This window comes from Leptonychotes weddellii, chromosome 15, assembly GCF_054177405.1.
Source record: "Leptonychotes weddellii isolate Sample4059 chromosome 15, ASM5417740v2, whole genome shotgun sequence".
In the NCBI taxonomy this organism is placed as follows: Eukaryota; Metazoa; Chordata; class Mammalia; order Carnivora; family Phocidae; genus Leptonychotes; species Leptonychotes weddellii.
The window spans coordinates 49,354,499-49,380,986 of NC_138383.1; the positions used below are offsets into that span (position 1 = coordinate 49,354,499).

The window sequence follows — 26,488 nt, forward strand, 5'->3', positions numbered from 1 at the left end:
ACCCTTTTCAGTACCTCAGATGTGCTGTATTCTCCCCCTCTGGGCCTCCCGCACAAGCCATTCCCCTGTCTGAAACACTGTTCCCCCTTTTCCCACTCCCATCTTCTGCCTGGATGGACCATGACTACAGCGGAGGAACAAAAGTTAAACCTGAGAGGATTGTTGGTGTCACAGGCTTGGTAGATCGTGAGGGTGCCATTTCTAAAATAAAATTCAGGCACTCCTGTTGCTTAAGAGTCCAAACCCAAACTCTTCAGTCTCACAGCCCACACCCTTGATAATCTGTTCCTCTTAGTTGCTCAAACTCTCTCTCCTTCTCCTTGTCAGAATCGCTGCTGGCTCTTTACCATCTTTACTGTCTCTGTCTCTCTACTTACTGGTGCTCGGACACTCTGGAAGGCACCTCTTCTTTTTTTTTTTTTTTTAATTTTTTAAAGATTTTCTTTCTTTGAGAGAGAGAGAGTGCGCATGAATGGGGGGGAGGGGCAGAGGACTCAGGGCTCAATCCCAGGACCCCGGGATCATGACCTGAGCTGAAGGCAGATGCTTAATGAACTGAGCCACCCAGGCGCCCCACGGAACCTCTTCTTTTGCCAGCCCTTTATTTATTTTAAGATTTTATTTATTTATTTGTCAGAAAGAAAGAGGGCACAAGCAGGGGGAGTGACAGGCAGAGGGAGAAGCAGTCTCCCCGCTGAGCAAGGAGCCCCATGCAGAACTCGATCCCACTGGATCCCAGGACCCTGGGATCATGACCCGAGCAAAAGACAGACGCTTAACCAACTGAGCCACCCAGGCGACCCTTTTGCCAGCCCTTTAAATACTGCTGTAGTTGAGAGCTCCATCATGGACCAATTCATTCCTCAGTCTACACTTCTCTTTAGAGATTTATTTTTGTCTTTTAGCTTTAACTATGACTAATATACTGATGATGCCTACATCCACCTCCCTAGCCAAGACCTCTCCTGGACCCCGTACCTGTGTGTGTCCATTGACCTGAGTTTCAGTTAATATTTGCCATGCTGGGGGGCGCCTGGGTGGCTCAGTTGGTTGGGCAACTGCCTTCGGCTCAGGTCATGATCCTGGAGTCCCGGGGTCGGGTCCCGCATCGGGCTCCCTGCTCGGCGGGGAGTCTGCTTCTCCCTCTGACCCTCCTCCCTCTCATGCTCTGTCTCTCATTCTCTCTCTCTCAAATAAATAAATAAAATCTTAAAAAAAAAAAATATTTGCCATGCTGGGAACTGTGCTAGGTACTGGGTATACAACGGTGGGCACAAACAGACAGGAACCCAGTCTCTGACCTCCTAGATGGCAGAAGACAGACGCTGGACAAATTATTAATAAATTATTAATAGTACAGCCATGATGAGTACCACAAAGGAGTATAGGATGCTTTGGCAGTGTGAAGTGGAAGGCCTATAGCTAGTATAGGCTTAGTGGAAGGCTAAAGAAATTATATTTAAGTTGAAAGAGAAGTTTGTTGACGACAAGGAATGTCTACCTGGATGGTGGACCCTTAAACTCAGAGCAAAACCAAACTCAAAGTCATCAACGTGTCATCCAAAACTTTGTCTCCTGAGTTCTTTCTCCCATGACTGGCAGCACCATTCACTCAGTGACCCTAAGTACAAATCTGAGAGTTGTCTGGGGGTCCTTCCACCTCTTCACTGGCTCCTGAGCCCACCCCACTCCACCCTCATCACCAATTCTTGTTGATCCTACTGCAAATTTCACAGGCTCCAATCTACTTGTACCTCTGTTGTCCACAGCCCTCATCCAAGGAGGTCATCAGCATCTTTCTTACCTGCAATGGTTCTTCACCCATCTGACACCTGGGGACCACCCTTACTCTTTAATCCATTCTCCACAGTCATAGAATGCAAATCTTATCACAGGACACTCCTGCTCAAAACTTTTCAGTGCCTCTTCAGCATTCATAAAGTAAAAGCCCTTCTCCTTAATCTGATTTACAAGTCCCTCACAGGCTACCCTCCGGCAGCTCCCTACTTCAAGCCAAATGCTATTCAAATTAGTCATGGTTCCCCAAAGGACATGCTCTTTCTGCTGCTCAGCATCACTGTGTTCCTGGTAGCTCAAGAATACTCTCACCACAGGTTTCCTCTAGCAAAGGCCTCACATCCCAGTTCCAGTCGTCACCTCCTCAAGCCTTCCCAGGTCGCTCGGAAGAATAGCTGACCATTGTCTCCTTGGGATTCCCTCTATATCTAGTCCTTATCTCTATCACATCTTCAGTCGAACCCTATGCACTTATTTCTGAGTTGGTTTAAACTTGTTTGTCCCTTCCCGATGCATTATAAAATCCTTGTTTTGGGGACTGTATCTTGTCTTTGCATCCCTAACGCTTAGCACACAGTGACTGGAACACAGTGAGGGCGAAATAAATACTTGCTAAATGATTAAAGGCACAACACGATTCTAATTTCTGTGCTACTATATATTCATCTCTACAACTCAATTTCTTAGTTCAGGAATCCGAAGTTTTCCCTCTACTACCCTTACTCCACAACGTTTTTTCCTATTTCGAATTTCCTCAGCATTTGGATATCAAATCTTGTGCTAATCTATGTTGCCTTTGCCTTTTGGTACTGCCTTGAAATTACCCTTTAACCTTTCGTTGTATGCACGATCAGCAAGAACGCGGCTGTTAAGTCTACAGCCGGAGTTACGGACGCTCGTAAGAGTCGATACACGCATGTGGACGATTAAGCCCCGCGCGTGCGCGCCAGGCTTTTTTTTTTTTTTTTTTTCCTTTGGAGCGTGCGCACCGAGAAAGACAAAGGTGGGGAAAGTGACCAAGCAGTCATCCAGGCGCATGCCCATCCCTAAGTTGCCCCAGCCCCGGGACGCTCACGGCGGGAAGTGGGTGTGGCCTGACCAGGAGCAGCAGAAATCCAATCCGACTGAGTGGGCTCGGCCCCTCCCTCCGCACGATTGGTTAGCTCTCAATGTTGTGGGGCGGGGAAAGGAAGAGATGTGGGCGGTGGAGTGGGGGGGTGGCGAAGAAAGAGAGCCATCTCGTTCTGCGCAAGCGCGAGCAAGCGACCAGGAGGGGGCGCGCGAGAGCGAAAGGGAGTGTGGAAGCCCTGATGTGCTGGCGAGCGCGAGCTGGGTCGCCAGCCTTGACGCCTGCGCCGTGGCCCTCGGGGCCCCGCGCGCGGCGGGCGGGTGCCCGGTGCGCCTGCGCAGTAGGCGGCGGCGGCGGCAGGGGGAGGTGGAGGCTGTGGAGAGGCAGCGGCAGCAGCGGGTCCCGGGACTGAGGCAGCAGCGGGGGCGGCGGCAGGCGGAAGCTGAGGTGACGAAGGCAGCGGCGGCGGCGGCCGTTTCCCTCACGGTGGCGGAGACCAAGGCGGCGGCGGCGGACGGGGAGCGGCCCGGCCCCGGCCCCCTGCTCGTCGGCTGTGGCAGGGCCGCGGTGGGGCCGGCCCGGCTCCCGCCCCCCGCGGCTCCCCCTCCGGCTCCTCCCCCGGGGAGACGCCGGGGGCCTGGCCCGGCCCGGACTCAGACCGCCGCTGCCGCCGCCGCCGGGGCAGTCGGAGGCGGCGGCGGCGGCGCCATGGGCGGCCTGGCCTCCGCGGGGGACGTGGAGCCGGGACTGCCCGTCGAGGTGCGCGGCTCCAACGGGGCCTTCTACAAGGTGAGGCGGTGCGTCGGCCGGGGACACCCGCGTGCGGCCCCCTCCCCCCGCCGGGGAGGGGGCAGCGGGGCGGGACCGTGCTGCTCGAGCCAAGTCCTGGCCCTCCGAGCCCTAGCCCCACGCTCCCGCCCGCGTCCCCCCGGGGGCAGCTCTGCGAGTGAAGCCCCTTGCTCGTGCCTTCGGCGCCTCCGTTGGTTACACCTGCTCTCAGCCCCCTCCCCCGTCTCGGAGAGAACGAACATCGGGGCATTATTGTGCTCGGATCAGCGCCCGCCTCCCCCCTCCCCCCCGCGAGGAGACCCCATTTTCCCAGCTTCTCGTTGACTTTTCTTGTTTTCCCGGTGGAAGACATACCTTAGACCTTAATCACATCCCCCCCCCCGCCACGGTCCAAGCACATGGAGAATTCTCTTTATTCTTCCCTATTATCCCCTCGGGAAGGCCGTCCCATATTCGATCCTTTGATCTTCCTCGGAGAGGCCTCTGCCTCTGGAAGACTCACCCCACTTTCATGCTGCATTTCTGCTGCCAAGCCAAGGAGAAACGGTCAAAATCCATTTATGACATTTGCTATCTTTGACCTCAGCAACTCTGGGTTGTAACCAGGCAAGTTGCCTCGCAGCCGTAAGGTGGCATCTTTCCCCTAGGCTCGCACCCCACCCCTTTATCCCAAGGCCAGCTGGTCGACCATTCTGCGGGCTGCGCTCCTTTTTGTATCACTTTGACCTCAGCTGTCTTTAGATCATTCCTGTAGGTTCTTCATCGGGAGCCTGGTAAGCCTCCCGTTCCTAATCTCCAAGTGGGGGGATCACATGAGATCTTGTGAAGGATTTCCACTTCTGGAACACTTTTGGCCAGCTCCCTCAATCTGGGAACCTGGTGGCCTTTTTTTTGAAGAAGGGGGTTTGTCTTGAAGGGTTCTCGTTTACCTCAGCTCTTCCCTTGCCCAGGGTTTGGGTCCACAGAGCTCCTTCTCCTACCGCCTTGCGAATCCATTATCTAGGACACTGTTTTCCCATTGGGGTGAAGCCAGAGGGAGACCCCTCTGGGGTCAAATTTTTCTTTGTTATTTTTGAACCTCTTTGGACTTCAAGCCTGGAATTGTGGCAGAGACTTTCCTGATTTCCGTCTTCCTTCATTTTACCCTGAGGAGCCAGAGCAGAGATGCCTTCTTATCCCATGGGAGGAGAAGAGCCCCCTTTCTTTCACTTCTTTTGGGCCTTTTCTCCTGTAGAAAACCTGTCCGTCTTCATGCCCTTGGAAATGACTTTCTCCAACTCTTTTCCCGTGAAGTCCTGTAACGGGAAGGGTCTCGTCTTTGCCCTTGTAGTGGAAGGTTTCTGCCCTGGCTCCAGTTGGTAAGTTGAGTGTAGTGATTTTTTTTACCCACCCTTAAAAGCCTGTCCGTTTCTGCCTTGCTTCGCTCACGAGATTTCTTTCTCTTCAGTGCCTGTGGCCACCCTTGTCTCTTTATCTTAACTTATTCTGTCAACCTAAGTCTTCAGCTTTTTATCCTAAAACTTGTGTGCCCTCCGGGAACCACCTTATTCCAAGTCTGAAGGAAGCTCCCGACTGATCTCTTCTGTCATCTTTTCTGCATACTTTTCTAACTCAGAAGACTTTTTCTTCTAGCCTGCCTCCGTAGCATTTGTTTTCTTTGGCAAAAGTCTCTAATTCCTTTCTGATTCTGATAGAATACGTTTGTCTCTTGTATCCTTTTTCCTCAAACTTGGGTTATCTCTGTTGAAATACCCTTCTTCATAAGATTTTGGCCTCATTTCCCCCCAGTATCTTGTCCTTCATCTGGGTGTGTCCCACCTCTCACCTCTAGGTTCCAAGAAAAGCGATTATTAAATTGAGTTTGAGATTGAGATACGATGTTTGCTTTTGTTCTAGGAAGCATAGGCACTAAGCATAGCTGGGAAAGATCGGTATCCAGTTCAGATTAACTGTGGGACGGATGGGAAGGGAGATGTTTTCCTTTCCACATATACGTGTCCGACACAAAATCTCTCTCAGAATCTTTCCCTTTTCCCCTGTGGGCTATGGCAGTGATAGACTTGGGTGAATTAGGGACAGGATGCTCAGAAAGTAGAGTTTGGAGTTGAGCTAAAAGCCAGGTGATGTGGATTTTGTGTTCTGGGCACGTTAGCATTTTCTGCCTCATGGCTCATTTGAAAACAACAATAAATCCCTAAATTCAGACTAATCTTTCTTCAACTTTTAGTGCCATGTAGATACTTACCATTCTGACCTTGCTACTGATTTAGTATTCATGACTCAGCAAACTTTGGTGTGGGTCAAGGAATGTTTACATTGCTTCTAGAATATAAATTTGGGAAGGCCCCTTTCTCCTCTCTCAGAATTGGGTCCTATTGTTCATTTTCTTCCACGATAGCACTGCATATGTCAGATCTGGGATCTCTGTTATCCTGTAGCTATCCCACCAGCTCTTCCTTTCCTGCTGGTACCTAAATGTATCTTATTCTTTAAGTCGTACTCTCCCAAATGAAATATCTGTTCACCTTTCAGGGCACGATCATCCAACTTTCCGGACCTTAAGCGGATATCCACATTCCCATTCCTGTCTTAAGGAATATCGCATCCTCAGCTTCGACCTGTGGTTTTTACCCAGACCCCTCCTGCTTTTCTCCTAGAACTCCCTCCTTTCTTTTGAGATCCCAGGATTAGAAGATAGGGCGGAGGTGGGGACTAATTCCATATCTTCTAATTTAAGGAACCTGAGTATCTAGAAACCTTGGGCCGCTCTCCCTCTCTCTGGTCCTAGGCCCTGTAAGCCAAAGCCAGGATATGCCGCAGCCACTGAATTGAGTCATTCTTCGGATCTGGTTGGCTTTCTAGAGATTGACTCACCTGCTCCTGCCCTCACCTGCTTATCTCCTTAATGAGCATGGACTGAGCAGAACTAGGAGCTCACTTTCTACCACTGGTGTCTTTGGAGGAAAAATATGGGTGATGTGGGTGAAGTTAAGGAGCAGAGACTGGACTGGAATACGAAGTTGAGGAGAAAGCTTGTGCTGCAGAATATGTGAAGGAAAAAGACCCTAGAAGTGTAAGAGTGTGTGGCGTTTGGTTGAACTGAGTAGTGTGAGGGAAAACTCCATTCTGAGCTCTGCATTTCTGCTTTGGGGATGGATCGCGGTAGCTGGAGAAAACGGGGTGGTAGGGCTACCTCTGCCTGAGGGCCAGCCCTAACATGTTGGGGGAGAATCGGATTAGAGTCCCGGACACGTCCTTTGTGAAGGAGTTTACCTGGGAGTGGGAATCTCTTCACAAAGGAGGCAGACAAGTGATTCTCTTCTAACTCCTCCACTCCTTTTATCTCATCCCTGAGATGTTTTGAGAAAAGCTAATTCTCAAACTATTTTTCAAGTTTGGAGATAGACGTTTTGGGGAAAGAATTGGATAAAGTCAGCAGAAGAAGCTGGTTGAAATGTTTCTAGAAATCCAGACAGACCCTCATAAAGGGAGAAAAGAAGAGGAGAGGGATGCCATGTTCACGGTTATGGAAGGCAGGAGGAGGACGCTCAATGAGGAGCTAAGAGAAGAACCCAAAAAGGAAGAAGGACTGGGGCAAATAGTGAGGAGCAGAAGTGCAGAGTAGTGGGCAGCATATAGGTGCATCTGAACGAAGAGTGGAGGAAACCTGGGGAATGACCGGGGAAAGGAAAGCACGGAGGAGGAGGAGGAGGCCAGGCGCCAGGAGGACCAGACACCTTGGGCTGTAGTAAAGCTCTGGGTCGTGAGCTGGCAGAACAAGATCTGATTCTGAAAGAAGAGCAGGATGGCCAGCTGGTACCAAGAGTAAAATTTGGGTTTAGATTTTCCCACCGTGAGGAGATAGCAGTATGGTAAATTTACGTGTGACCAGTTCGTTGAGGTGGGAGTGACACAGGTGTGCGTTTGTTGTGTTTTCTCTCCTACGCTCAACTGCTGTGCCTACTTGCAGGGCTCAGGAATGGTTCTTGTGTGTTAGCCTTTTGGAACACCTACTTTTTTTATTTTAAAGATTTATTTAATTGAGGGGGGAAGGCAGAGAGAGAGAATCCCAAGCAGGCTCCCTGCAGACTCCCGGCTGAGTGTGGAGCCCAACACCCGGCTCCCCACGACCCCAAGACCATGACCTGAGCCGAAACCAAGAGTCAGACACTCAACCAGTGGAGCCACCCAAGTGCCCCAACCCCTCGTTTTTTGTTAACAGCTTTATTGAGATACAAACAATGAAGTACATGCATTCAGAGTATAGTTTGATAGGTTTTTGACGTAGATACCCGTTTACGTATCCCTGTAGATACATGTCATACCATCACCACAATTAAGATATTTCCATCACTCTCAAAAGTTCTGTCAACCACCTATCTGCTTTCTGTTAGTAATACATTAATTTGTACTTCCTGAATTTGACAAAAGTGAAAAGGCAGTTCAGTAGAGAAAGGGTAGTCTTTTCAACAAATGGTGTTCAAACTGGCTATCCATGGGTAAAAAACGAGCTTTGATCATATCTTGCACCATATACAAAACTTAAAGCAGATCATAGACCTAAGTGTGAAATAAAAACTATGAAACTTGTAGAAGAAATAGGAGAAAGCTTTGTGGTGTTGGATTAGGCAAAGATTTCTTAGATAGGAAACCAAAAGCTCAGTTATAAAAGAACAGCTCGATAAACTGGACTTTCAGAATTAGCAATCCCTAATTTTGAGCATGTGAAAATTAGAGAATTTGGAAAAATTGGGAGCATAGGATTGAGCACATAGCTTTGGCTTCTTCAGTGAGTACACAGACAGTAGGAAGTGGACGAGCTGTTCAATCATCCCTGTTCTCTCCCACATCGTCATCTCAATTTGGGGGTCTTTTTGTCTTTTTCAGATTCATAGTAGTGTGTCATAAGTCCAGCATTAAGAAATCTCACATCTCCGAAGTCCTGATTTTTCCTTCTGTAAATCGTGGTCATCGTTTTGAACTTCATCAGTGTTCTGAGTATTCATCTAGGACCCAGGCACGAAGGGCCCAAGTTTGCTCAGGCCTCTTGCTGTCGTTGGGGAGCTAGACCCTTCTCTCTCGGCGGATCCTGATGTCCTCTAGGTGTCCCAGGACAGCCTCACACTGTCTCATGGGATATTCTTAGCCTTGCTGAGTGTGGTTGGTATTTTAATTGAACTCTGGCAAGTTGCTCAGCATAACGGGAGGCTGACAGACAGGGAGGCCCCTGTGGGAGCCTTAGTAGACCCATCAGTTTCCAGGCTGTTCTCGTGCAGGTGATGTTTCCCCCTTCTGTTGAATTTGTCTCATCTTAGTTCTAGATTTTGCCACTTCTCTTTCCATGTCAATGTCATTTCCTTTGTCTCTACCTCAACGTTGATGTCTTTTCCCCAGCACAGGTTTTTCTGGCCCTATTTTAGATTGCTTGTGTCCCGGTCTAAAACTCGAGGTAATGGTCTCTGTTTCTGTTCCCTTGATGGTGGTAAATTGTCATTTTCTTTTTTTCTTTCTTTTTCTTTTTTTTTTTTCTTACTTTGTTCTACAATCCATTCTAGGGCTTTGTGAAGGATGTCCATGAAGACTCTGTTACCATCTACTTTGAAAACAAGTAAGACCTTGGGAATAGAGAATCCAGCATACTAGATCCTACAAGGAGGGTGGAGAGGAGGGGGCGGCTGAGTCCTATGAGGCATGTAATAGGTGCGGAGAGCCAGAGCTTTGGGTGGTCAACTTAGGTGGATCCCAGGAGAAGAACGGGCTGAAATTTGGTGAGAGTGGGGAACTTTTGACCTAGTATTAGGTTCTAGCAAGAGAGAAGACACTGCTCTGGAGCAGGGCCTGGGATTTAGCCTCTAATCACCGGGGAAGGTGGAAGTTGCCCGGCGGAGGCAGTAACCCCTTCCTGAAGAAATGGACAACCACGTTAGCCTGAATAGCTTTCATGTCACTGTTTCCCTTGGCAGCTGGCAGAGTGAGAGGCAGATTCCTTTTGGGGATGTCCGGCTACCACCTCCAGCTGACTATAATAAAGAGATCACAGAAGGGGATGAGGTGGAGGTAAGGGCCACGGGCTCCACCCTTTCTAAATGTCACTTTGCCCAGGATTGCGTCTCCCTTGCCCTGATACTAGTACCCTAGGCTCCTCGCCGGTTTGTTCAGTCTCCTTCCTCCCTGCGCTAAGCTACTGTGCCCAGCCTGGTAGGCTGTGGAAGAGAGAGATGCACCGGTTCCCTGTCTGTCGCTGTTGTGATCAAACTCCCGGGAGCTTCCCAGTTTTAGGGGAGTCACCTTCTCTCTGTTTATGGGGACAGCACCCTCTGGTTTTGTTTTTGTTTTTTAAGATTTTGTTTATTTATTTGACAGACAGACACAGTGAGAGAGGGAACACAAGCAGGAGTAGTGGGAGAGGGAGAAGCAGGCTTCCCGCAGAGCAGGGAGCCCGATGTAGGGCTCGATCACAGGACCCTGGGATCATAACCTGAGCCGAAGGCAGACGCTTAACGACTAAGCCACCCAGGCGCCCCCACCCTCTGGTTTTTAATCCACTCCTTCCTTGAGTTTCCTTTGTTTCTATGTAATGTGCCTCCTAAGTGTCTGAATGCCTGTTCTGGTCTGATGTTTTTGGGTGGTCCTCAGTATCTCTTTTATTTTCACCTTCAGGTATATTCTCGAGCCAACGAGCAGGAACCTTGTGGCTGGTGGCTGGCCCGGGTGCGGATGATGAAGGGAGATGTGAGTGATGGGAGGCACACGTCCTAGTCAATGAAAGGGGGGAGGCAGACGCTCCGGTCATCCACACTTGTTTCTTCCCTTCTCTCTTTCTGCCAGTTCTATGTCATCGAATACGCCGCCTGCGATGCCACTTACAACGAGATTGTGACCCTGGAACGGCTCCGGCCAGTGAATCCCAATCCCCTGGCAACCAAAGGCAGCTTCTTCAAGGTTACCATGGCTGTGCCTGAGGATCTGAGAGAGGCGTGAGTTAGGGATGTTGGGGTGGGGGCCCCCTTGACGGTCCTCCTATCTGCCCTTCTTCTCCCAGGCCCCACTCCTACTGTCAGTCTTCCCTCCTGTTCCCTTGGGCCTCCAGAGCCCTTCTGGCTCCCAGTCCCTCGCTTTATTCATCCCTGTTCTCTCACTGCGGTCCTTCCTCTTTTCTCATTTTTGTGGTCCCTGTCTCTCCCCCGAACCTTTGCCCGCTACACTGTGCCCACTGAGCATTCTTCTCTTTCTCGGCAGCTGCTCCAATGAAAACGTCCATAAAGAGTTCAAGAAAGCATTGGGAGCGAACTGCATCTTTCTCAACATCACAAATAGTGAGCTCTTCATTCTGGTGAGTTGCCTGCCTGACTTGCACCCAAACCCCTGCAGCGATTTTTCCTTCTCCCTATTGAACTTCTTTGCAGAAAGGAAGGAGCTCAGATGTGCTTCTATTTATTTGTCAAAGAAGGCTTTTTATGGCTCCTAACCCCTGTGGGCCCAGGTAGCCCCACGTTCCCTTAGTCTTCCCTCATGTCTGACCTTAATTTATTTTTTTTAGCCTGGCCATCATATCACAGTCTGGGCTGGACCCTCCCTTGTGTATTTGGACTCTCAGAAAATAGACTACAGTTCTCACCTCAGCCTGCTGCCTAAAATCACTTCCGTTAGTTGCCCAGATGGTAGGCCCTTGTGAGACTGATGATGATTTTCCTCCTCTCACTTCATTTCTTAATTCCTATCCTTTTCCAGAGACTCGGGCATCCTGATTCCCAGCTCCTGGCTCTTCCCCAGTGTGTATTCAAAGTCCGTTTTAGTGACTTTTCCATTGGTTTCTTCCCAGTCGACCACAGAAGCTCCTGTGAAGCGGGCATCCCTGCTGGGTGACATGCATTTCCGAAGCCTGCGCACCAAACTGCTACTCATGTCCCGCAATGAAGAGGCTACCAAGCACCTAGAGGTAAATTTGGGCTCTACTTTTTGCTGCTGAATGGTATTGTTGTCGTCCCCCCTTCCCGTCCCATCCTCCACCCATGCTCTTGTGTTTGCAGAACAAAAAGACTAAGGTCTTTCTGGGCCATTAAACCTGGGTCTGCTATTTTATCCCAGACTCCTCCAGATGGCAGAGCTCCATCGTGTTAGAATAGTACAGTTGTTTTCCAATTTTTTTCTTAACCATGGGACCCTTTGATCAAGTGAAATTTTACTTGAAAGCACAATGCCTAAACAGATCAATCAGAGCAGCTCTGTCTAAAAGTGGAAGAGGCGGGTGTGGCCCTGACCTCCACTGGCCTCCCCCAGATCACCTCTGAGAATCAAACTGCTTTGCAGGGTATATTTGAGAACCATTTGTACGCTGGAAAGACCACTGGACTTGAAATCCCAAGTCTCGCTTTGTCAAATATTGACCTTTGGCAGAGCATTTGGTTTCACTGAGCTTTAGCTCTGTCTGTGAGAATGAGGTAGTTAGACTAGAATATTTCCACGAGGTCTTTTTGAGTTCTGATGTCTTAAGGTGGTCAGATTCCCTTTTCTTAGGTGTCATACCGTCCTACACAAGTAGGGTGTGTGTGCGTCCATCCATTTCCATTTATCAAGAGAACTGATCTTTTGGGGAGGCTCTTCTCTGAGCCTGTGCAAATTGTGGAGCATGGTGATCTTTCACTTCTCCAGGGATGCCACTACTCAGGGCGGTGGCAGTTAAAAATTCACCCTCACCCCGAGATGGTATGAAGTACGTCTGCTCCAGTTCCCAATGAGCAGATTCCCTGGTGGCCGAAGCTAGACTTCAGCTCTCCTGGGCCCTGGTTTATTGATCAGTGTGGTGAAGAGTGCCAGATACGGGGCGCCTGGGTGGCTCAGTCAGCTGAGATCTGACTCTTTTTTTTTGACAGAGTTTTTGACAGAGAGAGAGACAGCGAGAGAGGGAACACAAGCAGGGGGAGCGGGAGAGGGAGAAGCAGGCTTCCCGCGGAGCAGGGAGCCCGATGCGGGGCTCGATCCCAGGACCCCGGGACCGTGACCTGAGCCGAAGGCAGACGCTTAATGACAGAGCCACCCAGGCGCCCCAGATCTGACTCTTGATTTTGGCTTAGGTCCTGATCTCAGGGTCGTGAGATCGAGCCCCAAGTTGTACTCCATGCTCAGCGCAGAGCCTGCTCAAGAGTCTCTCTGTCCTTCATTCTCGTGCACGCTCCCTCTGCCCTCTCGTTTTCTTGTTCTCTCAAATATATAAATCTCTTAAAACGTGCAGATAGCTAAGTTAACCGTGAGTGCAAAGTGTGTTTTTGAGAGAGCTTGTTCTTTTTTTTTTTCTCTATTTTTTTAAATTACTTTGAAATGTTGTCTGTGTAAAGGAAAAAGATAACAAAACAGGTACCCTTGTACCCATCAGGCAGTTTAAGAAATTCAGCCCTGGGGGCGCCTGGGTGGCTCAGTTGGTTGGGCGACTGACTTCGGCTCGGGTCATGATCCTGGAGTTCCTGGATCGAGTCCCGCATCGGGCTCCCTGCTCGGCGGGGAGTCTGCTTCTCCCTCTGACCCTCCCCCCTCTCATGTGCTCTCTCTCATTCTCTCTGTCTCAAATAAATAAATAAAATCTTTAAGAAAAAAAAAAAATTCAGCCCTGGGCAAACTTCTCTAGAGGATGTTTGTAAATCATTGTGCATCCTCTCCCTCCCTCCCTTAGTTATTTGAACACCCAGTGTAGTCCCTTTTTGTCTGCTTTTTCTTCTTGCCTCATGTAAGCCTTCGCCGTAACGTAGTCCCTTCTGTCTTGTAAGTAGGAGTAGTAGTGGACTGGAATCGGGAATGTCCCCTTTCAGATAGCTCTCCTGTTTGGTGCTTCTACCTAGGACTCCCTCTTCCAGAACCTTCCCCGTCTTCCTGCCCTTGTGCCCAGCTATCTAAGGCCTGGCCGAGAAATGAAGTGGCAGTGTGTTGTTCCATAATGGGCTCCTTTTATGCTTTTCTCAGCCCCTTGTTTTCTGTTCATTATTTTGGGAGCTGATACTAGTTTGGTTAAGGTAATCATAGTTTCTTAGTTTTGCATTTATCTTGGAAAAGGGTTTTTCACACCTTATTTAATTCTTATTTAATCACTATTATAACCTTATTTAATCTCCTGAGAGTTTGGGGGCGGGGTAAGTCCGGTGTAATCGTTTAGCAGATGACAGAATAGAGACCCTGAGAGTGTGTTGTGTTTAGGATCACATAACCAGATAGTGTTAGAACCACATCCAGAACTGTGGTGGCTCCAGCCCAAACTCTGCCCTCATGTGCTTCCCCTCCCCGCCAAGCCATTGATGTTTGCCAGGTAGGGGGTGGACGGAGAGGTTCCTGAATTCTCTGTACGGGTCCCCGTGGTCGGATCCGGGGTGGTTCTGGCTTGTTTTCACACATTTTTCTCTCGAGGTCCTGCAGTGTCAGGTACCTGGGACAGGTGTCTGGGGTTCCACCACCACAAACCTCACTGTGCCTTTTCCTTTCAGACAAGTAAGCAGTTGGCAGCCGCCTTTCAGGAGGAGTTCACCGTGCGAGAAGACCTGATGGGACTGGCCATTGGGACTCACGGTGCCAACATCCAGCAGGCCCGAAAAGTACCCGGGGTGACGGCCATCGAGTTGGGTGAAGAGACCTGCACTTTCCGCATCTATGGGGAGGTCAGCGAAAGACAGCTGTGGTTTAGGTCCCTTGGGGGTAGAGCGAGGCGAGTGTTCGGTGGACCTCCCTCCCTGACTTTGGTGGCAGCACACTTTCCCAAAGGCAGAGAGAAGCAGGAGGATCAGGGTCTGAGTAACAACCCCCTCCTCTCCTCATAGACTCCTGAGGCGTGCCGACAGGCCCGGAGCTACCTTGAGTTTTCGGAGGACTCCGTGCAAGTGCCCAGGAACCTTGTTGGTGAGTTGCGGGTGTGTACGCATAGGAGAGAGTATGGGGGGGGGGCAGGTGTGAGATCCCCTAAAGCTGTTCTGGGCTCGGCAGCCCCCCGGGAACTTCCAATTTCATGAGGACAGAGCAGTCCGTCGGAAAAGTGACAAAAACGGAAGAACAGATTTCTCTGGATTGTAGTATTTTGTCCTGAGAACTCACGAGAAACTTAGAAGCAAGAGAATAATTAAACAGAATCCATATATAGGAGCTGGAAGACTGTTTATCTTACCTGTTTTTACTCTTTTTTTTTTTTTTAAAGATTTTATTTATTTATTTGAGAGAGAGAGACCGAGAGAGAGAGAGAGCACGAGAGGGGGGAGGGTCGGGAGGGTCGGAGGGAGAAGCAGACTCCCCGCCGAGCAGGGAGCCCGATGCGGGACTCGATCCCGGGACTCCAGGATCATGACCTGAGCCGAAGACAGTCGCTTAACCAACTGAGCCACCCAGGCGCCCTTACCTGTTTTTACTCTTAAAAAAAAAAAAAAAGCCTAATTCCTCCTTTACCCATTCAGGCAAAGTGATTGGAAAGAACGGGAAAGTGATCCAGGAGATTGTGGATAAATCTGGTGTGGTGAGGGTTCGAGTAGAAGGTGATAATGACAAGAAGAACCCCAGGGAGGAGGTATGGGGCAGCTGCATCTAGAGACTGGTTTCCAGAAGCAGATGGCATTGTTCTCTTGTTCTTCTCTGGGGGCTGGGATTTCTAGAGGGCGGAGGATGGGGGTTCCTGGGGGGTGGGGGACGGGAACTTCTGTGTCCCCCTAGTAATGCAGAGCCCAGAATGATCCTGCTGGGTGAGCTTCCATAGGAGGCAGGGTGGAGTTGGTACTTGCCTTGACTACTCTCCCGCTAACTGCGCCCGTCCTCTCTGCTCTGCAGGGGATGGTTCCTTTCATATTCGTGGGTACCCGGGAGAGTATTAGCAACGCCCAGGCCCTGCTGGAATACCATCTCTCCTACCTGCAGGTACCCAGGCCGGAAGCCGGGGAGCGGAAGGGTGTGGGTGTAGCAAGGAGGCAGAGGCTGCTGGCGGATGAAGTTAGGAGCAGTGGTGCCCAGTTTGAGGAGAACGGAAACCACGGAGTGGAGATTCGGGGCTGTGGGGTTGGATTCCGTAATGTTCTTCGTTTAGCCAGGGTCTTTCTCCCGTTCCTGAGAGTTTAGGTCGCTAGGGGCGGTCAGGGCCAAGGAGCACGAGTGAGGGAGGAGTGTTTGTGGATCTCGTCACTCCTTCGGTACCTCTCCTTCTGCCCGACCAGGAGGTGGAGCAGCTCCGCTTGGAGAGGCTGCAGATTGATGAGCAGCTTCGGCAGATTGGGCTGGGCTTCCGCCCTCCCGGGAGTGGGCGGGGCAGCGGTGGCAGCGACAAGGCCGGATACACCACGGACGAGAGCTCCTCGTCCTCCCTCCACGCTACGCGAACCTACGGGGGCAGCTACGGGGGCCGCGGCCGGGGCCGGAGGACAGGCGGTCCCGCCTATGGTAAGACGACCGTGGGCCTTGTGGGGAGAGGCACAGGCCTGGGTGGAATCTCGAGGAAAGGGTGACAGCCACGTTGAAGGTGGGACTGGCTGGGGGATGGATCCTGGGGTGGGGTGAGTGACCCGGATTGAAGCCCAGCGTGTCCTTCAGGCCCCAGCTCGGACCCATCCACAGCTTCTGAGACGGAGTCAGAGAAGAGGGAGGAGCCTAACCGAGCTGGGCCAGGTGACCGGGATCCCCCAACCCGGGGGGAAGAAAGCCGGAGGCGGCCGATTGGGGGCCGGGGTAGGGGACCCCCACCTGCCCCCCGGCCCACCACGAGATACAACGCTTCATCTATCAGCTCAGGTACCAGTATCAGACGGCTGGGTTTGTGGATGCAGGCCGAAAGGAAGGATGATGGACGCCCGATAACCACCTTCTCTTCCTCTGACCAGTGCTGAAAGATCCAGACAGTAATCCCTATAGCCTACTGGACACATCTGAACCAGAGCCCCCAGTTGACTCAGAGCCTGGGGAACCCCCCCCAGCAAGTGCCAGGCGCCGCCGCTCCCGCCGCCGCCGCACGGATGAGGACCGGACTGTCATGGATGGAGGCCTGGAATCTGATGGGCCCAGCATGACAGAGAATGGTCTGGGTAAGGGCTGTGCCTGGGCCTGAGAAGGGAGAGCTGGGCAGGAATTGAGGTGCGGGGCATTACATGCACCGCTTGGGTTTTCTGTGCCCCACAGAAGATGAGTCGAGACCCCAGCGTCGGAACCGGAGCCGCCGCCGCCGTAACCGTGGGAACCGGGCGGATGGTTCCATCAGTGGAGACCGTCAGCCAGGTCAGCGAACACTGGGTGCCGGCATCCTTCCCCAGAGTGGAGAGAACGGGGTGCCTTTTGGTGGGGGTTGGGGCTTGGTGGGTGTCCAGGAGCTGGATACCCGCTTCCTTCTGAAACTCTCGGTCCTCTGCCTCGCGCAGTGACCGTGGCGGACTATATCTCCCGAGCCGAGTCGCAGAGCCGCCAGCGGCCCCCCCTGGAACGCACTAAAGCCTCAGAGGACTCTCTTCCAGGACAAAAGGTAGGCAGGCGGGGTGTCGTTTACCCCACCGCGTTTCCTCCAGGGCCGGGGGGCGCAGGGAATTCGCAGAGAAGCCGGTGTCCGATGGAGTTTAGGCTGCGTGTGGAATAGAGAAGGTTTGGCTAGGGCAGGAAAGTTTGGTTCGGACTTTCCGGGTGCCTGTAAGAGCCCCGAGAGCGGCAGGTCAGCCGCCAGGAGCACTAGGATGGCGGGGGGATGGCATTACCTGGATCTCTGCTGACCAGCTTCCTTCCTTCCTCTCCCGTTTTTCTTCCCCACTTCCCCTCAGGGCGACTCTGTCAGCAAGCTTCCTAAGGGCCCCTCAGAGAATGGGGAGCTCTCCGCCCCCTTGGAGTTGGGTAGTTTGGTGAACGGGGTTTCATAAAACCTCCAGCCTGCATCCCTCCCTTCTCCATCTCGCTTGCTGCCCAACACCATGGCCCTCCCAGGCCCGACTGACCTGCGCTGGAGCTGCTCTTATCTAGGGGGGAGGGGGGTGGCACAGCAGCTTGGGTCCTCCCTCAACCTCCAGGAGCTAGTGGAGGGGTGTGTAACAGGGTCATACCCCCCCCTCTTGTCCACCCTTCCCCAGGGTGAGGGAGCCTCTCTCCTTCCCCATCAGACTGGATGTGCCTTTATCCTCTAATGCCCCGATCTCTCTGAACACCCCCATTCTCCGCCTGCTGGTGCGGGGTGCTCCTTGACCCACCCGGATTTGACCGTTCAGGGGGGCTCCCCTGCTATCCCTCCTCCCATCCTGTACCCCCCATTTCTGGGGCCTCATCACTGTGGAAGACGGGGATAGTAAGGGTATACGTGGGTGGGAGGCATGGGGAAGGTTTTGGAGTAGAACCAGGGGTGTGTATGAAGGGGGGTGACAAGGTCCCCCGGGGGAGGGGGGGACCAACCTTGTCTGGTGGATGAGAAGGCGTATTTATTTTTCACTGTACAGTATTTAAAAAGAGAATAAAAAAATCCAAATGGCTCTGTGGTTCCTGCCTTCCTTGTCCCCAGTTGGGTCCAGCAGTTTCTCTAGGATTGACCTGTCCGGGCCTTGTTTCCTGTTTCTCCCCACCTGGCTTCTCTGGTGTTCCAGAGATTGTCCACTTCTGGGAATTCCTGGCATTCCTCTGTTTCCCCCCCGGTCCAGGTCCCTTTCTAGTCCGGAGGCCAGTGGCCTGTGGACTGTGGCTTGCTGCTTCTCCCCTCCCCCAGGTGTGCCGGTAGAGGGAGCGGGGCCCCTCCTCTCCCCTGAGTCACCGCGGGCTAGGTAGGGCTGCCCCGGGCCGGAGCCGTTCCTGCTCAGAGCTGAGAGCCAAGGCCAGCTGCCTAATCCGATTACCCGAGGCCTGGGGCTTGGGTCGGGCCTGGGGCTGAATGGGGAGCCCGGCTCTCTGGAGACAGCCTCTGAGACTTAGGTGTCCGGCCCTCGTTGCTGCTGGCTCTCCGCGCTGGGTCCAGGCCGCTTCTCAGGCACCCGCAGTGCTGACCGCTGGGCCCCGGGGGGTGGGGGCCCAGGGGAGCCCGGGCTTCGGGCTCCCTGCCTTCAGACTCAGGTTTGCAGATAGCACCTGCAGTGGAGAAACCGAGGTTTGGGGGCTGGAGTTGGGAGGGCTTAAGTTTTCTCACCTGGAGGAAGGGGCTGAATCACCACCTAAGCACCTGCTGGGATGACTCAGGAAACAAAAATGGACTGCCTCCTGACTGTCTTGGCCCAGGGGCAGGTCAGGGCTTTGAGGAGCAATAGGCACAAGAAAAGGGTTTGGGGTAGGGGGTGGGGTGTTCCCAACTTCCTCCTAGCTCCATTGTGACCCTGAGGGCTTTTGATTCCCCAGTGCTTGATCCCATTGTGCAAAGGAATTGACTTTAAATTGCCAAAGCTCCCGAAGGGAGGGGAAGGCGTTCAGAGCTCCTGGCGTTGGAAGGCTTGACATCTGGGTCTTGGGTGGGGAGGGGGCGTGGTGCCCCGAGGGGAGTGGTGGGGGCTGGGAACAACAGGACACCTGGGTTTGCCTAGGGGAGGGGGACGTTGGCGCCCGTCAGGAGGCGCGGTCTGTGGGGAGGGAGTGGGGAGGAGTCTGGTTAAAAGCTGTTCCCGGGTCTGGCCCACCCGCCAGCCACAGACGCTGAGGCCAGGTGAGAGGGGCGGTGGCGGCCGGGCCCCGGGACTGCCCGGGACTGCTCGGAGGCCGGGCGCGCCTCGGCGGAAGGCGGGCTGGGCCGGGCACCTGGTGGCATCCGGGAGCGGCGAGCGCAGTGTGCGCGGTGCCGGGGTACCGGGCAGCGGGTCGGACGCCGGCTCTCCAAAGTGCCTGGTTGGTTGGGAGCAGGGGCTCCGTTCTCAGGACTCTGAACTTGGGGACGACACCCACTTCTATAAGGACACGAGTTCTCTGGAACGACTGCAGACGGGGAAGACCCTTGCGTTTCAAGGACACCGCGTGTGGGCATCGACGTTCCGCTTTGGAGGGGAGGGCGCGGAGGACGCCCTCGCAAGGCTTCCCTCCACCACCGCCCCCCCCCGCCCCCATGGCGCTTCCTGGCCCTTCACACGCCCAGGTCTGGAGCCTGGAGCCTCCTGCTCCCACGGCTCCTGCCAACCCGGCCTCGGGCTGCCCGGAGCGGGAGGGCGCCGGGAGCCCGGGGGCGTCCGGGGGGCTCCCCCTGGAGAAGGTGAAGCGGCCCATGAACGCGTTCATGGTGTGGAGCTCCGCGCAGCGCCGCCAGATGGCGCAGCAGAACCCGAAGATGCACAACTCGGAGATCTCCAAGCGCCTGGGCGCGCAGTGGAAGCTGCTGGGCGAGGACGAGAAGCGGCCCTTCGTGGAAGAGGCCAAGCGGCTCCGGGCCCGGCACCTGCGCGACTACCCCGACTACAAGTACCGGCCTCGGCGCAAGGCCAAGAGCTCGGGCACCGGGCCGCCCCACTTCGGCCCGGGGAGCGGCGGCGTGGCTGCCGGCGGGCCGGTCTGGGGGCCCGGGTACGCGGCGGGCACGCAGGGGAGCAGAAGCTTTGGGTACCAGCCGCCCAACTACTCCGCAGCCTACCTGCCCGGCGGATACGGGTGAGCGCCTGGGGGGCGGGCTGAGGCTCCGGCAGGGGCCACTCCGGGGGGACCTGAGGGGGCGGGGGTTAGCGCTCCCCCGGCCGCCCAGTGCCCCGCCGGGGTGGGCGCGTTCTGGTGGCCCCCGGGGTTCCCTGGAGGCCGTTTCCATCCCAGCCCGGCAGTGGCGGCCCCCAGGATGCGATCCTGTTCTAGTTACCCGAATTTCCCGTTTCCTCCCCGCTTCTGGCCCTCCTGTGACCCGGCTTCCCCTCCCTGCCCGCGGGGCAAGGAGAGGCCCGGCCCGTCTCTGCCCCTTCCTGGCCTGCCGAAAACAGGCGCGACACGCAAGCCCGTTCCAGAGCGTGCCCTGACACGGCCGCGCCCCGGTTCCCAAGCCGCCGTGGGGTCTGGTCCCCAACCTGCGCTACCCAGTGGGGCCCGGACAGCCAGGGACCGGTGGCCGGGTGACGGCAGGTTCTACCTCTGGGGCCAGAGGTGGTCCCACCCACCCCCACCTGGGCGTGGGGGGCGCCGCCGGCACCTCCCAACCCGGGGACGGGCTCTAACCCCAGTGTCTCTCTCTTTGCAGCTCTTCGCACTGCAAACCCGAGGCCTCCTCGCCGTGCTCCCTCCCTCAGAGTAACCCCAGGCTCCAGGGAGAGCTGCTCCCCCAGTACAACCCCTGCCTCCCCCCAAGCTCTCCCACCCCGTACAGCCCTCCCCTGCTGGGGCCCCCCCTGCCCCTGACCCACCTCTAACCCTCGTGGACACGGACCTCCCAGGAAGGGCTCCCCCTCCTTTGTCTTCACCCTGAACCCACCCCCCAGGCTGCAAACCCTTCTTTAGAACTGTGTTGGACCCCAGTTCAGAGGAGGCCTGGGCCACGGTCCCCTTCCCCCCCTCCCCCTCCGCCCCACAAAACACATTTTTTTTTGTAGGATGAACACAGTTTTTACAATTAAACCCTGTCTCGGAGTCTTTATTGCCCCATGTCCGTTCCCCCCTCACTGCAGCAGGAACCAGCAGTCTCCACTCCCTTCCGCCTGGACCTGCCAGAGCAGGAACCTCCTCACCCCACCCTGGGGCCCTGCCTGAGTCATTCTCCAACCCCCCCGCCCCCCACCCAGCACTGGGGGCCTGGAGACCGTCCCACCCAGGCTCGGGGAGGGGGGCGGCCCCAAGCCCCCAGTTGCTTCCACCCGCGGCTCTGCCCTCCAGGGCCACAGAGAAATGGGGGGAGGGGGAGGGCAGGGCCGACTTGGGCCCCAGAAAACCTAAAGAGCTGGGAATGGCCGCTGACGGAGGAGTCTGGGGCGAACGATTCAGTGAGTTAACCTTCCGCGCACAGGGCAGTAGTGTCGGCCTGAAAGCCCTACCCCCATGCTCTCCCAGAATCCGCGGTCCCCCTAAAACCCAGGCTCGAGACTTTCACAGTTGCAGAGGAATGAAGAAAGAGGGGTCCCGCCAGCAGACTGGTTCGGGTGGGAACGACCCTGAGGTTGGGGGACGACGGGAGACGCGGAAGGCGCCCCAGCAGCCAGCTCAGCCCTACTCTTTCTTCTCGCGGCCCGGCTTTGCGTCCCAGTAGAAGAGGAGCTGGGCAGCGATGAGGCCGTTGCAGAGGGAAGAGACCATGAAGGTGCCCGCCATGAGGGGGTCTCCGGTCTCCTGCGTGACAGACGGCAGGGGTCCCAGAAAGTGTTCAGAGGAGGAGCAGCATGAAGTCCGCGGCGGAGCGAGGGCCGGGCTTTAGTGCCCCCTAGTGGGGAGAAGGGGCACTCACCTGAATGGAGGTGAAGATCCTGGCCAAGGAGCCCCCGAAGAGCAGAAAGACGGTGACGGCGGAGAGCTGGCCCGTGTGCCCGTTCCGGTAGTTCGTGGCGGCCTGGAGCAGCTGGGGGAGAGGTTGAGAACCTTCGTTCCGCCGTCTGAACTCCTCACACACTTGCTCTGCTCATCCCCCCCCCCCCCCCCCCAGCATCCTTCCCTTGCTCCCAGCCCTCACCCGCCCCACGACCACCGCAGGCACGTTGGAGGCCTGGAGCAGGGTGATGAGAGCCAGGGGCGTCAGTGGGGACAGCAGCAACAGCAGGGCCAGCGCATAGCACGTTAGGAAGGTGACACCTGGGGGTCAGGGAGGTAAGGAGCCCCGATGAGCCTCTCCGGTCCTTGGGCTTCCCCAGGCCGGAGTTCCCAACAGGGCCCCCAAGAGCCACCCCCCCAGCACCTTTCACGGTCTGTCCTCCGTAGTGCAGGACCAGGAAGCAGATGGTGACTGTCTGGAGCATCAGGAACAGGGCTTCACCCCAAGAGCTGCAGAGTCAAGAGTTGGGAGGGAGAAAGGCGGGCCTGGGAAGAGGTAGGGAAAGCCTCCATGGCCCGTCCACCTGGGGCCACGGTTTGCTGATGCTCCCGGTTGTCTGCAGCCCTGACCTGCGGGGATAGACCGATAGACTCGGTCTAGATCCTGGGCATCCTCGGGATGCTCTCCTCCTCTCATCACGTCCACAGAAGACGGCCAGATTTCCAGAAGGGCTTGAGCTTTGCCTCCCTTTTACCTGCCTCGCCCTGACCCCCACTAGACGTGTGCACATTCACCCTTGGGGATCAAGGGCGGGCTCCCTCACCTGAAGGGAAAGTTGTTGGTGATGCTGTAGACCATGGTCCCCGTCAGCGCCATTAGCTCTAGCATTACTGACTGAAGGCTCAACCCTTCGGCACTCTTGGCTCTCAGGATTTTAAACACCTGCGGCAGTTTTACTAGAGAAAGGACGAGAAGGGCAGGGATGAGGAGCGAGCATCCCTCAGGAGCAGCGCGCCACAGCCAGGGAGTGGACTGGGAAGCCTGTTAACTCCACTTCCGGTTAAGGGACCCACCCAGCTTCTGGCATCTCAGCTCTCCGCCCTCCTCCTGACACAGGGAAAGAGAAGGTACGTACCCAGCAGTGACCCAGCCACGATGCCCAGACCCAGGCCTTTGCTGAGGAGAATCTTGAGGCAGGGGACTGAGAAGGGAAAAAGGAGTAAACAGAACGGACGCCTCTGCAACCCCGCCCAGGGCTAAAGGCTTTTCATGCTGTTGTGGGTTGCCGCTGCTCCTTAAGACGTGGACAAACCCACACAAGGAAGCCCGGGGCTGTCGGGGCCTGGGCCTTCCTGCTCCCAGTCCTATCGCTGTTCTCTGACTTTCCAAAACAGCCTTTACCATGCGGATTACATCTAAACTGCTTGGTGTGGGGCACCTGGGTGGCTCAGTCGGTTGAGCATCTGCCTTCGGCTCAGGTTGTGATCCCAGGGTCCTGGGATCGAGCCCCGCGTCGGGCTCCCTGCTTCTCCCTCTCCCTGCAGCTCCCCCTGCTTGTGCTCTCTCCGTCAAGTAAATAAAAATCTTTGAAAAAAAAAACAAACTCCTAAAGCTGAGCAATGCCCACGAGTCCTCGGATCCTTCATTCCCCTCCTCTGAGCAACCCGGGCGATCCAATCCACAGGTGTTCCCAGTGCAAGGACAGGTCTCCCGATACAGTCGCTCCTGAACTCTCTGTCCCAAGCCCCCGCTCACAGACCTCATGTTACCCTTCAAGGGCTTGCTGGGAGGCCCCAGCCCCCACACCTCCTCCAGCCCCGGGCGCTCGGCCCAGTGGGAGTCATGAATTCGACCCAGTCGGTCCCAGGAGCACAGTGGGGGACCGGGAACGGGCAAGGGCAGGCTGGGCAGGTCTCCCACGGGACCTGGCGTCTGTAGTGGGCTTCGTGTGGACCTGCCACGCAGACGGAGGACTGCAGGCAAGTCACCCCAGGCTTAGACCACGAGCAAACGTGGAGGGCGGAAGGCGCCTCTGGAGGGAGCCCGATGCGGGGCTCGATCCCAGGGGCCCGGGGTCATGACCCGAGCCGAAGGCAGACGCCTAACCGACTGATCTACTGAAGACTGGAACGATTTGGTCAGATTTTAACTTTGTCTTGTGCGGTTTCAAGTCTGTCCATCTTTTACTACCACAAAGAAGTAGCTGGGCCGCTGCCGCCCGCTGACCCCTCCCCGGCCTCCCGCCCAAATATGGCGAGCCCCCCTCTATGGAGGCCGAGACACTTCCGCCCCCTTCCGGAGTGACTTCCGCCCGGCTCGGCCCGGGAGGGGTCGCCGCCGCCGCGCCGCCTGGGCCGCAGTCACGCACCACTGATGGCCCGAGGGCGCTCCAGCAGAGCTTTGATAGGATGCCGAATAAAGCTCACCGTGAAGCAAGTCCCAATGCACGAAAATTTGGTCGTAGCATTCCTCAGGTAAGAGAAGCGGCACCAGCGCCCGTTTGAGCGGGCCATCTGCCTCGGCCGCCATGTTGCCAAAGTAGCTTCCGCCTGTCTTTCCGGGCCGCCATTGACCGGCGCTGCGCATGCGCGCTCTGGGCCCTCCGCCCCCCTGTTCCCCGCTCTTTCTAACGCCACCCCACCTTCAGCAGCGTGAAATAGGTCTCGGCGAGAGACCAAGTTTCGGAAGCACCATCCCTGTTCGAATTTTACGGCGTGCTAAAGCTCTGCGCCTGCGCAGTTCCATCTATCGCGCCTTTGTTTACGCTCCCAGTTCGGAGGCCGCACTGAGCCTCCTGCCTTTCTGCGCTCCTCCTGCGCGGCGCCATCTTGTCTGCCCCCGGCCGACTCCACATTGTTCGAAGTTGAGAGAGAAGGAGCCTGAGTCTCCGGAAGGGCGTTCAGTGGGGGCGCCGTGGCTCCCTCTCTCCTGTTGTCTCGGCGTCTCCCGAGGGAAGGGCGTCGGCGGGAGCAGGACCGCCTGCACCAGGCAGCCCTCCGGCGGCGCTGAGCTGCGCGCAGGCCCATGTGCCTCCCTCCCCGGCTCGCCCGGGGCCTTGGCGGTTGGGTGCGCCCGCAGCTGCTGGGCCGGGACGGGGGAACGGCCGAGGAAACCCCCAGGCCCGAGGGTTCCCCCCCACGCCGCCGGCGCCTCCGCCCTCTGCGGCCGCGGGGCGAGCCAGCAGCTCCCCTTGGGAGAGGCCGGCGTGGACAGCGATGCCCTCCGCCCCCCGCGCTGGGACCCCAGCTCGCAGCCATCCCGGTGGCGGCGGGCCTGGCCTTTACGCCCCGGTGGCCCGGCGCCCTCTGCAAGGACCACGCCATCGGGCAGCAGTTCTCTGCCGGTTAGCGAGGTCACACGGGATGTCCGGGACGCAGTGGGGCGGGCCTCCGCCTTACCGGGCCCCCGCGGCTGGAAGGGCCGCATCTGGCTTCCCGGCGATCGCGCCGTGGCCTACTGGAAAGCGGGGCAGCTGCCCTGGGGCGGCCACGCACTCCCTCTGGGTACACCCCCGGGGCAGGGGCCCGGGCTGGAGGCATGCTGTTCCTGGGGGAGCCCAGGGTGACTGGGGGTGGAGGTGAGAGTCCCCACGGCTGGGATAGGAGCGTCCCTGGTGCGGGGAGGGTTTAATCGGCGTGTTCACCCGGCCCTGGACGCGGAGGGCAGAGCGGAGCGTTCTTGTTGCTGAGGAGCTCCCACGGGAAGGTGTCACCTTCCCACCCACACTCATTGGCCGTTGCTGCCTGTTCCCCTGTGACTGCGAAACTGGTTTGGAGGGCAGGGGGTCCTGGAGCAGCCAGACGCCCGGGAAGAGGAGGAAGGGGGGCGAGGCAGATGCGACACCAGCCGTGCTAGGCTTTGGGGGATGAGCCCACGAGGGCATGTGGCCACACATGACGGTCTCGCTCCCTGAGACTCACCCACGGACGGCGCAGAAAGGCATGTGACCGACACTCACGGCTTTTAATCCTGCCCAGAAGGACAGGGAAAACCGAGGACAGAGGTTGTAGCAGGTTTTAGTATTCTGGGGCCGGGAGAGGAGAAACGGGGCACGTTTAATGAACATCTTAGCTCCACTGTTGTGCTTGAAGACGGAGAGGGAAGCTAACTTTGGTGCTGAGTGGGTTGAGTGGTGAGAACGCAGGGCTCCGTGGTGTCACCTGGTATTGGGACAGATGCTCAGAGGGGCTGGTAGGCGGGTGGGCGACTCCGGACGATGCAGAATGTAACCAGCAGCAGGGTGAGGAGGCCGAGGGAGACCAAGCCGATGATGAGGGGCAGCAGGTTGAATTGGTCACTGGGACAAGAGAAACCTGGCAGAGAGGGAGGGCCGGCAGGAATCATGGTGGAGGCCGCGCCCAGGCCAGAGGAGGGAGGAAGGCATGGGGGTGGGGGGCGTTGGGAAGTAGGAGATTGGCTAGAAGACTCGGAGCAGTAAGGAAAAGGGGAGAAGGGTAGAGTTGCGAAGGAAACAGGACAGTTGACAAGCCTGAGAGAGGAAGGGAGGTTCTGGGCCCGAC

At 55.8% G+C, this 26,488-nt stretch overlaps 3 protein-coding genes across 5 annotated transcripts in view; 2 read left to right on the plus strand and 1 right to left on the minus strand.

Annotated features, from left to right (window-relative positions):
* Positions 1-18,102, plus strand: part of FXR2 (FMR1 autosomal homolog 2) — a 126,668-nt gene extending 108,566 nt beyond the window's left edge. Inside the window, exons 1-17 of one of the 2 annotated variants that reach the window (XM_081805782.1) lie at positions 3,229-3,655; positions 9,211-9,263; positions 9,619-9,712; positions 10,316-10,387; positions 10,484-10,632; positions 10,895-10,988; positions 11,478-11,594; positions 14,125-14,295; positions 14,455-14,533; positions 15,079-15,188; positions 15,446-15,532; positions 15,826-16,048; positions 16,199-16,396; positions 16,486-16,686; positions 16,781-16,876; positions 17,017-17,117; positions 17,407-18,102. In XM_081805782.1, the coding sequence (XP_081661908.1) occupies positions 3,575-3,655; positions 9,211-9,263; positions 9,619-9,712; positions 10,316-10,387; positions 10,484-10,632; positions 10,895-10,988; positions 11,478-11,594; positions 14,125-14,295; positions 14,455-14,533; positions 15,079-15,188; positions 15,446-15,532; positions 15,826-16,048; positions 16,199-16,396; positions 16,486-16,686; positions 16,781-16,876; positions 17,017-17,117; positions 17,407-17,502 (2,022 nt within the window). In that variant the 5' untranslated portion in view covers positions 3,229-3,574 and the 3' untranslated portion in view covers positions 17,503-18,102. Of the gene's footprint in view, positions 1-3,228; positions 3,656-9,210; positions 9,264-9,618; positions 9,713-10,313; positions 10,388-10,483; positions 10,633-10,894; positions 10,989-11,477; positions 11,595-14,124; positions 14,296-14,454; positions 14,534-15,078; positions 15,189-15,445; positions 15,533-15,825; positions 16,049-16,198; positions 16,397-16,485; positions 16,687-16,780; positions 16,877-17,016; positions 17,118-17,406 lie in introns of those variants that run through there. The other variant, XM_081805783.1, reaches the window with a different exon arrangement.
* Positions 18,103-18,242: 140 nt separating this feature from the next.
* On the plus strand, positions 18,243-21,127 carry SOX15 (SRY-box transcription factor 15). The gene is made up of 2 exons (XM_006738892.3): positions 18,243-20,182; positions 20,754-21,127. The coding sequence occupies exons 1-2, from the start codon at positions 19,647-19,649 to the stop codon at positions 20,920-20,922; spliced, it is 705 nt and encodes a 234-aa protein (XP_006738955.2). The 5' UTR covers positions 18,243-19,646; the 3' UTR covers positions 20,923-21,127.
* Positions 21,128-24,554, minus strand: MPDU1 (mannose-P-dolichol utilization defect 1). Of its 2 annotated transcripts, XM_006738893.3 has the most exons (7): positions 24,395-24,554; positions 23,104-23,169; positions 22,792-22,924; positions 22,392-22,477; positions 22,170-22,288; positions 21,948-22,058; positions 21,128-21,832 (listed from the first exon to the last, which is right to left on the minus strand). In XM_006738893.3, the coding sequence occupies exons 1-7, from the start codon at positions 24,552-24,554 to the stop codon at positions 21,713-21,715; spliced, it is 795 nt and encodes a 264-aa protein (XP_006738956.1). In that variant the 3' UTR covers positions 21,128-21,712. The 2 variants fall into 2 exon arrangements, with proteins under 2 accessions (XP_006738956.1, XP_030889956.1); XM_031034096.2 differs by lacking the exon at positions 22,170-22,288.
* Between the last annotated feature and the right edge of the window lie 1,934 nt (positions 24,555-26,488).

Coding starts and splice junctions, on each gene's coding strand:
- SOX15 (XM_006738892.3), top strand. CDS start 19,647: ATGGCGCTTCCTGGCCCTTCACACGCCCAGGTCTGGAGCCTGGAGCCT. Junction 20,183..20,753: donor TACCTGCCCGGCGGATACGG/GTGAGCGCCTGG, acceptor CTCTCTTTGCAG/CTCTTCGCACTGCAAACCCG.
- MPDU1 (XM_031034096.2), bottom strand. CDS start 24,554: ATGCGCAGCGCCGGTCAATGGCGGCCCGGAAAGACAGGCGGAAGCTAC. Junction 22,478..22,791: donor ACCAACAACTTTCCCTTCAG/GTGAGGGAGCCC, acceptor TTGACTCTGCAG/CTCTTGGGGTGAAGCCCTGT. Junction 21,833..21,947: donor GGATCTTCACCTCCATTCAG/GTGAGTGCCCCT, acceptor TCTGTCACGCAG/GAGACCGGAGACCCCCTCAT.